Consider the following 12321-nt stretch of genomic DNA (forward strand, 5'->3'; position numbering starts at 1 on the left):
AAAACAGCTGTTCCACACAGGGTGGCTGTTAAACAGTGTCTGACAAGTGCAGGGCTACGCAGATTTGGCCATGAAATGCCTGCTTAATTCAAGAGCTTCCTGACAGAAACATGAACACAGAAGCATAAAACACTGTAATTTAGGGTACAGTTCGTATTCTTTCCATTATGTATAGGAATATAGGTATTTTCACAGAATCACAGAATCATTAGGCTTAGAAAAGACTGCCAAGATCATCTGGTCCAACCATCCCCCTACCACCAATGTCACCCACTAAACCACGTTCCTAAGCACCACGTCCAACCTTTCCTTGAACACCCCAGGGACGGTGATGCCACCACTTCCCTCCTCATGTTCAGTAGTTCACTAAAATCAAATCCTGGGATCATTTCATCTAACTACGTGTCCCATGAAACAGGAGCAGAACTCCATACGATGCAGTATTTTCTCTGATGATATGGTAATTGCAACCGAAGCCCCACTTCAATATACAAAATCTATCTGCAAAGTAAGACCATTAGACTTTCCTTGGCATGCCATGATCTCAGTGTAGAAACATAATCCTTTTAGAATGAATATAATCCCTAAAGCAATGTAAAGATGCATAATAGCCCGGTGTAAAATACAGAACAGTCTGCCTGCGCTGCAGGTAAAGAGCCACTTGTTTTCTCAATTTCACAGTGCAACCTGATGATTCCAAAGCACTTAAACTATCAGGTTATAATAACGGGATGCATTGCTCTGCTTTATAAAAATCACAATATCATCTAGCTCATTATGGCTATCCGTTTTTAGAAGTGCCTTTTTAATCGTTATTGCCAAGTTCCACTGAAACATAATGCAATGTACCAAGCAAAACATAAAAAAAAAAAAAAAGAAAAAAACACAGATGTAGCGAATGACAGAAATTTTGTTTTAAGATGTGTAAATGAAAATCTTTCTTAAACTTCTGTTAGAGCTCTACCAATGCAAAAATTAGGAAAAGTGTCCTCTGACATGACAGTACTCTCCACTGCACATTAGCATGCTTTTACACTACTTTCTTGTAGTAGCTTTGATAATTCATTCAATAGTATTTTACATTCTTTTTTAAATATTAAAAAATTGCCAGAAAGCCAATTAAAAATTGTTATTTTTATGAAGTAACCAGATTTCTATTTATCATCAAAACGTGCAATCACTGTAACCTACAGAGTTTGTAAACTTGTACTTTATTACCAAAACCTAGGTTAATTTTTAATTTTCTTACGGAAAAAGTTGGCACACAGACTTGTCTTAACCTAAAACTCCCCCATTCAATACTACCAATAAATATATTTTCTGTCCAATTCTGGAGAACCAAACCAAGGAATTATTTGAAATTGCTGAGCTACCAGCAGATGCACGTGAAATGAGCCCATTTTTCCATCTACTGATACTGCTGTGTATTTGCCCAATATTAATACTTCCTGATGGATTTAAGAGATGGAAAAGAGGAAGAAATAGCAATAAAATCGTACTACCAAGAAACTTTTCAATGGCAGGTATGGAAAGTTTGAAGTAAGCAGCACTGTCATGACAATAAATAAATAAAACGGGGGGTACTTTGCCACGTTCTTCCACACCAAGCTGCAAAACCTGCCTCCATCTGTTGTTAGCATAAGCATGCTTCCAGCTGGCAGACTGCAGCCTTCCTTGTCAACAGGAGACAGAAGTTGGAAGACATGCTTATCCTTCAGTTTAGGGCACGTCAGCAGCTCTTCTGGGTGAATTCCTGTCAACCTGTATCAAAGCCTTCAATAAGGAAAATTCAAAGGTTTTAATCATCATTGTTGAGGAAAAAATCTTCCAGTGTTTAGACTGAAGTCTTCTATTTCTGAAGATTGATTTCTTTTACACTGCTGATCACCAGCGTTCACAAAAACCCTACTCATTAATTAAAAAGTTACAAAAGGATAATTTGTTTAATTATTGTCTAGCAAATCTCTATGGAATGCAGCAAAACTAATAAGATTCAGGTCAGTTGCCATCTGCAGCAAGTAATAAATCTTTTAGCACTGGGAGAAACACTGGCATTACAAATACCAAGGAAGAGGATGCAAAATGAACCTTGAAATTAGGTTGAGTAAAGGAAACAATCCTCCTACAAAAACATAAGCTGACATAAAATCAGAGCAGATTTCTGTACAAAGAATGTTATATCCTTTATAGTAACTTTTGTAGTTCTCTTCATTCTCAGGCTATTAGAGTAAAAACGACATTCCCAGGTTCTCAGACTTGAAGAGGAAGTCTGGGACCAAGAGGAAAAGAAAAGAACCACCAAATAAAAAGTCAGACAGGAAGGGTGAGACAGAAGGAATATGAAGAGGCATTTCCTGAGTAATCCGTGGAATAAAATAAATTAGGAGATAATTTAGGAAACAAACCACAGTAAAGACCCTGCCAGTTCAGACCAAATATTCACCTAGCTAAGTACACGAATATTCATCCAGCTAAGTACCTGGCTCCCAAGCTCAACACCTGGCACAGAAAGAAAGAATAAAGTAAGCATGTAGTGTTTATTTCCTCAGCATATTTTCTCAGCCTCCAATGTAGCTCCTGATCCAGACGTGATACCTCATTAATGGGAGCAAAATCCATCTATGTACGGAATCCAAGTAACTGTTTGGCATCCAGCTTCCTACAGCTTTCACTGTTTACTTGACACTGTGCAAAGTTTGATACCTGCCAATAGTATTTTCACTTGATACTGGTTAATTCCTGTATTATGAGAGATCAATTACCACTCCCTTGTCACCTTCTCAAGGTGATTTTATAGGCATTTACTGTATCCAGCATTCCCACTGTTTCTTTTCCAAGCTGAAAGGTCCCAGTCAATGTAGTTTCTCCTCATACGAAAGGTGTTCTGTAGCTTTGATCACTCCTGTCAGCCTCTTTATAATTTCTAGTCCTGATACACAGAAAACACATAGAGAGAGTTGGAAAAAACACAAAGGTAACAAAAATCAAAAATAAGAGTTTCCTTAAAGAGTGCTCATTATAATGTTACATTACTAATTAGCAGAATCTCCAACTACAGTCCGTATACATACACTACTGTCTATAGTTGTATTAGTTGTGTATTGGTGTTGTACACATACGATATTACTTTCCCAGCACCCTAAAGAGGTTGATTTTAAACTAAATAAATGACAATATGACTCATTTAAGAATGTAAGATGTTTACTATTGGGTCATACCAAAGTCCCTAACCCTGTTTCTACAGTAGCTCATGTTCACTGAGAGAATTAGAAATAGAGTCCTTCCCTGGGTATTATACACCCTTAACTTTCAGAAATCAGCAATCTGGGAGATTTCTTGAGCCAAAAGAGGCATCAGAAGAATTGCATTTAACAGCCAAGTAGCCAAGGCATAGATCTTTCCTCCACAAGCTTTGGTTCCAAGTATTTGGAGCTCTGGGTTCCAAGGCACCTTCATACAATGAGTTCCAAACTATGCTGGTCATTAGGTAGAAACAAACAACAAAAACAAAAAAAAACACACAACCACCACCAAAAAAAAAAAAAAAATTCTGCCTGCTTTAAACTCAATAATCTTATTTTGTAATGATAAGAAACTAGTCAATTGAACCTTTTTTTCTTTCCTTTTTTTTATTTTTATTTTTTAAGGATAGAAGGGGTAAAACACTGGAAATCTATCTCAGTTATAACTTAAGGTCATTGTCCAATTCTAAGAAAAGCAGCAGATGTCTTCAACAACTGATCTAGCATAGCCTGAACCTACAAGATTCCTAATTAAAGTGACACAGCACTGTATAAATACATTTAATAGAAAATGAACAATGCCTAAAAATGGTTTATTCTTGACATTATAATTAGCAGGCTAAACCTGAACTCATTCTGCCAATACCAATTAGTCTTATCTATGGCCTGTTCCACTTGGATGGGCCATAATGACCACAGAAGACATGGTAGTTAGTAGCTGCTAAAAAAGAAGCATTTCACCTGACGCCAAAAAAAGATAAGTTGCACTAACTATATGAAGCAGATGTAGTTTTCGAGAAAACTAAATTTTTAACAGTTAAAGCCCTTTGAAGCTCTGCCATGTGGTAGATTTGTTTCTGAGTTCCGTCAGTGAAACCTTCAGGCTCTGGCTTCCTTTCGGGGAAGTACTTGTAGATCTTCCTGTGTTTGCAGATTTGTTTTTCCACATGCTTTGAAGAACAACAAAATCATGTGGAAATTTCACTGATACCCCAGATTAATAAAGCAGCTTGCAATACAGCATTATTACAGATTAAAGAATACCTTCAGTTCCCCACTTACTGCAATCTTACCTTATAAAACCTAACACAATACTAAAAGCAAGACAGGGCAGTTACAAGCTTAAATTAACTCAGGGGATGAAGATCTAAAACCTTTGCTAGGTTATTAATTAACATTTAGGTTTCTTTTGTTGGTTTGTTTAGGAGGTTTTTAGTCCTTGCTGCCAGAAATGTCCCAATTTGACTGATGTCGGTCATGGCAGACGGGGTTTGGGCGGCCATGTTGAGCTCAGGGGCTGGCGCTGAGGGCTGCGAGGTCCCTTTGTCACCCACGGCCATCACAGTCGACTGAGTGTGGCTGAGGCTGGTGGAGCTTTGGCACATGTAAGGTGTGCAAGGTGACATCTCAGCCACTAGATACTTCCAGAGGAGGAAATGGGGGAAGAGGGCAATTCTTTTTTGGTCTACAGAACAAGTCTTACGAGGGAACCGGGGTTACTTAGCCTGAAGAAGAGGAGGCTCAGGGCAGACCTCATTGCTCTCTGCAACTGCCCAAAAGGAAGGGGTGGGGAGCTGGGGGTCGGCCTCTTCTCACAGGTAACCAGTGATAGGACTAGAGGGAATGGCCTCAAGTTGTGCCAGGAGAGGTTTAGGTTGGATATTAGGAAACATTTCTTCACTGAAAGGCTTGTGAGGCATCGGAAGAGGCTGCCCAGAGAAGCGGTTGAGTCAGCATCCCTGGAGGTATTCGAAGGCCGTGTAGATGTGGTGCTTATGGACAGGGTTTAGTGGGAGGCTTGGCAGTGCTAGGTCATAGGTTAATGGCTGGGATGATGATCTTGGAGGTCTTTTCCAGCCTAAGTGATTCTGTGATTTCCACACCAACACACGAGCAGCCGATTCATCTCCATTTAACCTTGTGCTATCACTATACTGAAAGAAAAATATTTTCCTTCCTTAATATTTACCTTCCTAACAAGTAAAATAAAGATCAAATTTATTTACAGTAAAGTAAATACAATTTTTAAAAAGCAGTAAGCTTTTATTTTGGTAGGTTAACCAAGGCAATCTCTTTAGTCTTTCTCAATACTTAATTCATTTCGCTTGGATGACGCTGAGGCCTAACTGCACCTATTAATTTATTTTTGTTTTGTCCTTCCTTAAGCATTTAGTCCAAGCTCTGCCTGGTATCCCCGAAGATGTCTCTCTCCAGCCTTATGCAAGAGCACACAGGATTTCTAATTTCACCCATCACATTTCAGGATGCATTTCCTTTCCCTCAAATCACGTAATTATTACGTGATCATCTAATACATCCTGTTGCCTTTCTCCTTAGTCATAGCCAAATCCTGAGCTGCGAGCATCCAGCAGAAATTCTTCTAGCCTATCATGGGATGACTAAAAAGCTATTTGAGGACAGCATAATAGAAACATGATGAAATTGAACCAATGATATGCAGTGGATCCTGTATAAGTCTCTCTGGAAAATGACTCCTAAGTTTGTATCATCAACAAATTTAACCAGCCTACGCTTGCTTTTAACTAATGGATGCTTCCATAAATAATAAACAGCAAAGTCTGGTTCCAAGATACAAATCCATGGAGAATTTCACTGTTCTGACCTCCTAGTCTAATACTTCAATTTTCTCTCCCTTTTAGCAGTTCTTTCTCTAATAAAGTCCAAATACGAGATTTGTTACACTCCATCTACAAAATTCAATTATTGAAGAAAGTGTAAGGTGCAACCTTCATTAAAACCTAGTTTCACTTATTGCATTTAACGTCCACATCTTATTATTTTCTCCTTCCAAAATTTCCTCTTACATCTTCCATGTGAATCATGTTATCCTCATAATTAAATATGAACAGGACAATTGCTACTCTGCAATCGTGTATCACTATTTCTGACTTTTTAGGACTAAAGAAAACGTGATATGGCACATAGAATTGGAAATCTATTTTTTTTTTTTTATTTTTTTTTTTAGAGTCTAAAGGTGGAAGATATATGTCATTCTGATTTGAGCATGCAAATTTTACTCTGTATCAGCTGACACCAGTGTCCTCACTGAGAACTGAGAGGAAGGAATAGTTTATAAGTGAGGCCATGGAAAATTTTTTGTCTTTATCTTTTAATTTATTTCCCTTCTTTGATGTAGGAGAACAAATTCTGACATTTTCTTTGCAAGCTCTAATTCAGTTCATTGTCTTTACCTACTCTTGCTGATATCCAAGTCTACAGCTTCTGTAGACTTGGGTTAAAAGTCATGTTGCATTCATGAAGGTTTAAATTGAGCTGTGATGACCAGGGAAATAGAATTCCATAGAATGTATCGGTGGAACCAGGACAATCTGCTGTGAATTGTATTTCCAGCAGCATAAAATCCAGCTTGACTTACAAAGTTTGCAAAGAAGGTGAAATGAGAGTTCTGAGCAGTCCTTTTTGCACCTCAGCTTACCAGAGGAATTTTCCTGCTGGACCACAATAAATTATATCAAAGGAAACAGGTGGTAGGAGGGAAGAGGAAGGACAAATAAAAACATAAACAAAAAAAGCACAGCCCAAAAATTCCAATGGTACTTAAGGAAATTGTGATAGATACTGATCGGCAAATACTGCCTTCCTTGTTCCAGCTGGACTGTGGAGATTAAATTTTCCCCAAACCAAAATTCAGCATCGGCGTGGATATTAAACCCTGAGAAATTCTAGCCTAAAGAGAGTTAGGAGAAGAGTAACATCTTGCAACTGCTCTCAGGCTGTAGCAGAAGGCATCCCATGGCAGTGAAGACCACCTTTTCCTGCTTTGTGATTAATACAGCAATCACAGAGTTAAATTAAGTGGAAATTCTATTACAGCCTCTATCCTTTTAACTTTTGTTTGTTATGAATGTATTAACTTCTTTAAAAGGTACTCATTTGAAGGTACTCATGATTTAATTTAACTAAATGCCACTTTTACAAGACTTGGGATGAAATGTTAGAAAAGCTTTGTCTAGAGGGAAAAATAACTGCATGTAAGGAGAATAAGCCACAGGAATCTGGATTTATCATTTTCCCTAGAGATGATGATCAATATTCAGACAGTTACAGGATAAATCAAGATGCTGAGTAGGGAATACTAATTTGCAAACTGGGGAGATAGATATGCCTGGAGTAGCTATGTGATAGACTTGGACTTCACAGAGATATACTCAAATGTCTGTGATCCATCTGGTGTTATATATATGCTTTGTAATCGGCAGCCTTTCCACACAAGAAGAAAGGCATTACTCAGCCTTGCCTGTTCACATAAAATGTCATCACAACCTTTACATTCTTCATGAGATAAATTTCTGGGAACTGCTGGGCCCACCCTGAGTTCCGTATAAAATCAACACACACTCTTCACATCCTGCTTCTCCTCTGAAATTCCAGCCTGCTAGCAAGACATCCACAAAGGTCACCTTGGACAGAAATGGAAGGTCAAAGGCAACTTGTTTGTCGATGTTTACTGCATACTTTCATGTCTTTAGAGAGGTAAGGTAAGTGGTTTAACAAGAGTGTGTGTCCCAGGAGCATACAATGTCTTGATAAGCTGAAGTTTACATGTGGCCACATAATTAAAAAAGAATATGCCAGTTCCCAGCCTAACACGCACTTTGGCCGTCAGCCACATGCTGAGGCTGGAGAGTCTTGCAAACCTGTTCTGGTGTTGGTGGATTCTGAATAACAGCTCAAGGTGAGCCTCTGGACTGGAACTCCAGCACACAGCTAAGTCAACCTTCACGAGATCCTGCAGACTTCCCTTTCTCTGCTCAGACTGGGAGACAAGGAGTTGTAGCATCTTCTGCTTGTAGTTGTTTGAGCTGATCTGAGCATCTTGCTTCGTCATTTGAACCCTGCACTTCTCCAACTCGGTGTAATCCTGTACCTTGTAACCACTCGCTCATGCACACGCCTGCTCCACGATATCCACTTAATTTTAACATTGAATGCCAAAAATAATCCTGAAACAGAAACTACTTCACATCTTATGTAACCGATGATCTAAAAGCTAGGTATATTGTATCTTGCTGAGGACAGGGGTTCCTTCCCAGAAGAAAACCATTTCCCCCTGGTAGAGTACAAAACAAAAGGGTCAATGCCCTGCTAATACCAAGGTGTGGCAGGCAGCCAGTGCCCTCCACTTGGGCTGCAGCACTTTACTTGCCACATGCATAACCTCGTTCTTCATCCAGTGCTTGAAGTCACTCACTACCTAGGTCTACTACCATAATTAGAGGTTTCCACTGAAGCAGTGAGTGGTAAACGTAGGTGATCTACTCTGAATGAAAACACTAGTAGGAAGTAGCAGAAAAGAGGAATGTGGATTAGGGAAGAATGATTTCAGTTGCAGAGTTCTCAGTATTTATTCAGAAATAACACTGAAACTACTCTTTTTAACCCACATGACTTGTTTCAAATTTAATCAAATTCTGATGACAAATGACTGCAAAACTACATGCAATCATTTAAATTTATGTGAGGGGGAACAATTTAACTGTTGCTTGGTATTGCTCTTACTTACATTCTCTCACTAAACATAGAAAAATTCTGTTACTGACAGAATAAATCTGCATCTTTTGGCACAGTTCCCTTTTAGGCCGATGGAGAGTACTGTCAAGGGATTCCAGATCCAGGGCCAGTCTCCCAAACTAACAGATTTCTGAGTTTGAGTCATGTACCTGCTCACTGCTGTCCTCCAGCAGCATCAAGGAGTAAAGAGCCAAGCCAAAAAGACAGAAAATACTTTATGCATAGATCAACCACAAAGGCAGCCAAGAACATAAAGCTGTAACCTCCCTGAACAGTGGTTTTTGTTCGTTTGCTTGTTTTAAATTGGGGACCAAAGAGTATGAGTATGTGACAATTAAAAAATGTTTTTTCATTATGCCCAAGTGGAAGTAAATCTGATACTTTCACTATTGTATGTGATACATCAACCCCTTTTACTTCTCCTTTTATTAAGTCTGTGAAACAAAGTCCAGATCAAACTGCAGCTGACTGCATAAAAAAGGTGTTGATCACACAAATTGTTTCACAAGATGTTTTATGCACATGTGAAATGTGTAAGAGTTTAAATTTGAAATCTGAACACACTTCATTTGCTAAAAAACACTTTACCTTATTTACCTAACTCATTTTAGCAGCAATGACTCAATTTGTTAAATAAAGACCTCTCAGTCCTGCAGTAACCTTCACAGATAAAAAAAAAAAAAAAAAAAGAAAAGTATTTCTTATCTCATTTAATTATTTTTTAAATTCCACTCAGTATTTGGAATACCTGAAGTGCAAAGCATTGTTGCTATATTTGTCTTTTCATTTTGGCCAGCTCTGTAGACAGCACCACATAACCATTAAATTTCTTAGCAGATATTTTCAACTTGTGACTTCACAAATAAGCTTGCTTTCATAATAACAAGCTCCGTTATATACATATACACATGAACACACACAGTTTTCAAACTTCATCTTTCATACGTCTTTCAAAGAAAATCACCAAGAAACAAATACAAAAGTTTCTGTATTGCCTGGGATGCAGAATCAAGAGGAAAAATCTTAATTTTTCTTTTTAAAGAAAGTCTGCTTATTTTAGTAAATAGTAGTACATCATTTAATAAGTTCAAATATATTTGGCTTAAAGTAAATAGCATAATATATTGCAATGAAACAGATTCTGTGCTGATTTACGTAACACAAAAGGTATGCAAGTTTAATCAACTATTACTTTGCATATTCCCCACTTGAAGTCAACCATTATTCATAATACAAGTCACACATTCCTCAACCCTTTAAATAATCTGAGATTTCTAGATGCTCCGGGCATATCTGTATCTAAATTATGCCACAACAATGCTCGTACTCATTTTCTCCCAGTCTTACACTCAGAGTTGGGCTACAGGAAGCAAATTGCAGCAGACTGACCGTATTGCTGCTGCAGGTACTAAAATCAGCTATTTTCAGTATCAGCATTTAAATGAAAAATAAAGACAAACATCCACACCCCGACCTAGACAAACCAAACCCAGCTACTCACCATTCATGGCTGTGGGAAACTGAGCCATCATGGTCTTGAATCTGCCCCGCTAGCTCTTAGCCATCTGCAACATAAAAACATTGTGCCATTAATAATGCAACAAGGGCAAAACGTCGCTGCGCGCTCCCGCTGAGCAGGGGGAATGTCTGTCCCCTTCAGCTCCCACTTCCGATAGCAAACAATGCAGGGCTTCAGAGCGCTGCTGAACAAGCTGAATTTACATTTGGGAGGGGGCGGGGGATTTTTATTTATTTATTTATTTATTTTTATAGGGTGTGCAGTGCAGTCTTGAACCTAGTGGCACATTCTTAAAGGAAAACAGTACCAACTGTTCAGCAGCTCCTGCATAACGTACACAAACAGTTGACAACATGTCAGGACATATGGCGTGGGGAACAATCCTCCCCTGGTGAGGAGACAGACTCCGTGTCCTCACACATCTTTTCCAGTGCTCCCTGGTAAATATTTATGTATATCGTTAAAAAGTTCAGGGTGCAGCTCCGTAAGAGAACGCTTCTGTTGAGAAAATTGGAAGAACAATCTCTATTCAAATTCGCACACTCAGCTACTCCAACGCAATTTACAAAAAAACGTTCTTATATGATGTATTCTGGGAGGAGAAAAAAAAAAAAGGACTCGTTCTAATAAATCTTGCAGTCAGTTTTCCATAACCAACACCATGAAATTATTTCTTTTCTTGGGCTACTGAAGGAAGACTCAACAGCAGCATTTAAGGGGGTTGGTCTCATTAAAATGCTAACAAGAAATGTCAGAGCACTACAACTTGTCTTGTTTATCCAGTATGTATAATGGCAAGAGTACCTATAGGGGTTATTATTTTTTTGGCATTGCAAACTATAAACTAATACTTACAACTTATCTGAGGGATAAGCACAAGCATTGCTTTACATACATCAGATTAAGACAGTACAGAGAGCTCTTGCTTTGAGTGAGAGAATTTTAGTCAAACACTAAAGCTTACACATCATCATCCAGCACACTACATGGAGAAACTATTGTTCAGGATGAAGCTAGAGAAATGAAGTTCTGCAGCTGATCACTGTTGCCCCACTCCAGCAAGTGCATCACATCGCAGACCCCTCTGTCACCCCCTCTTCAGACACCAATCTGTTTCCTCCCACACCAAAAAAAACCCTGCACCTTCTCAGCACAACCATGGACTTTAAGTACAGAAAAATCATGACCTCATGCTCACCCACCCCCAAGGAAACTCCTGTGCATCGTGTCGTGAAAACCCCACAACTGGAAAGCACTCCAGTTTTACTTGTGGACAGGGGAGCATTGTGCATTTCTGAAATAAAAATAATGAATAAATAAAGAAATTAAGATACCTGGGGTCAAGTGTCAGCAACCCTCTCTCTGTATGTTTATACACTATTTATAATTTCATTTTAATAAATATTTACAAATTTATACATCCTATAAGCAACATCTAACATCAGGAAACTGTAATAGGATATAAGTCATTCATTCTCATTGGATCACCTGTAAACATCACAGCCACACGTGCACTTGGTTCTCCCCCAAAATGAGTGAAGAGATGTATTTTATCTGCAGTTGCCTTGCTCTGTGGTGCTATACATAACTGTCCAATACAGAAAAAGTATATAATATATATTTTTTAAATGAACACATTTCTGAGCAGTATCAGTAAGACACCTGACACTCCTGGGCATTTTTTTTTTTTTTTTTATGTATACACAGACACGTACGTTATACATTCGTATAAATAAAATATATATAAACATATTCTGCATATACAGAACACACACACACAAATGGAAACAACTGATGAGTCCAAATAATCTCCCAGGGTGTCATTTGACATCAGCTGCAGAAAGATGCAAAAAGGAGGCATGGATCTATTCCGAGAGGAATTCTAAAATGAATTTGGATATTTTTAGGTTGCTTCCAGCATCCCTTCCTAGGCCCTACCAGCAACCTAGCAAGAGGCGCTTGAAGTCTATAAATAGCTTTCCCGACAAATGCCTTCGATGTTATTAA

General features: G+C 38.5%; 1 protein-coding gene across 5 annotated transcripts in view; it reads right to left on the reverse strand.

Moving 5' to 3' along the window:
• The window catches only part of ITSN2 (intersectin 2), a 78019-nt gene that overhangs the window by 54617 nt on the left and 11081 nt on the right, over positions 1-12321 (reverse strand). For 4 of the 5 annotated variants that reach the window (XM_032184397.1, XM_032184395.1, XM_032184399.1 and 1 more), the window contains exon 2: positions 10297-10360. In XM_032184397.1, coding sequence (XP_032040288.1) covers positions 10297-10327 — 31 coding nt within the window. In that variant the 5' untranslated portion in view covers positions 10328-10360. Of the gene's footprint in view, positions 1-10296; positions 10486-12321 lie in introns of those variants that run through there. The other variant, XM_032184396.1, reaches the window with a different exon arrangement.

The sequence above is a fragment of the Aythya fuligula genome, chromosome 3, assembly GCF_009819795.1.
Source record: "Aythya fuligula isolate bAytFul2 chromosome 3, bAytFul2.pri, whole genome shotgun sequence".
In the NCBI taxonomy this organism is placed as follows: Eukaryota; Metazoa; Chordata; class Aves; order Anseriformes; family Anatidae; genus Aythya; species Aythya fuligula.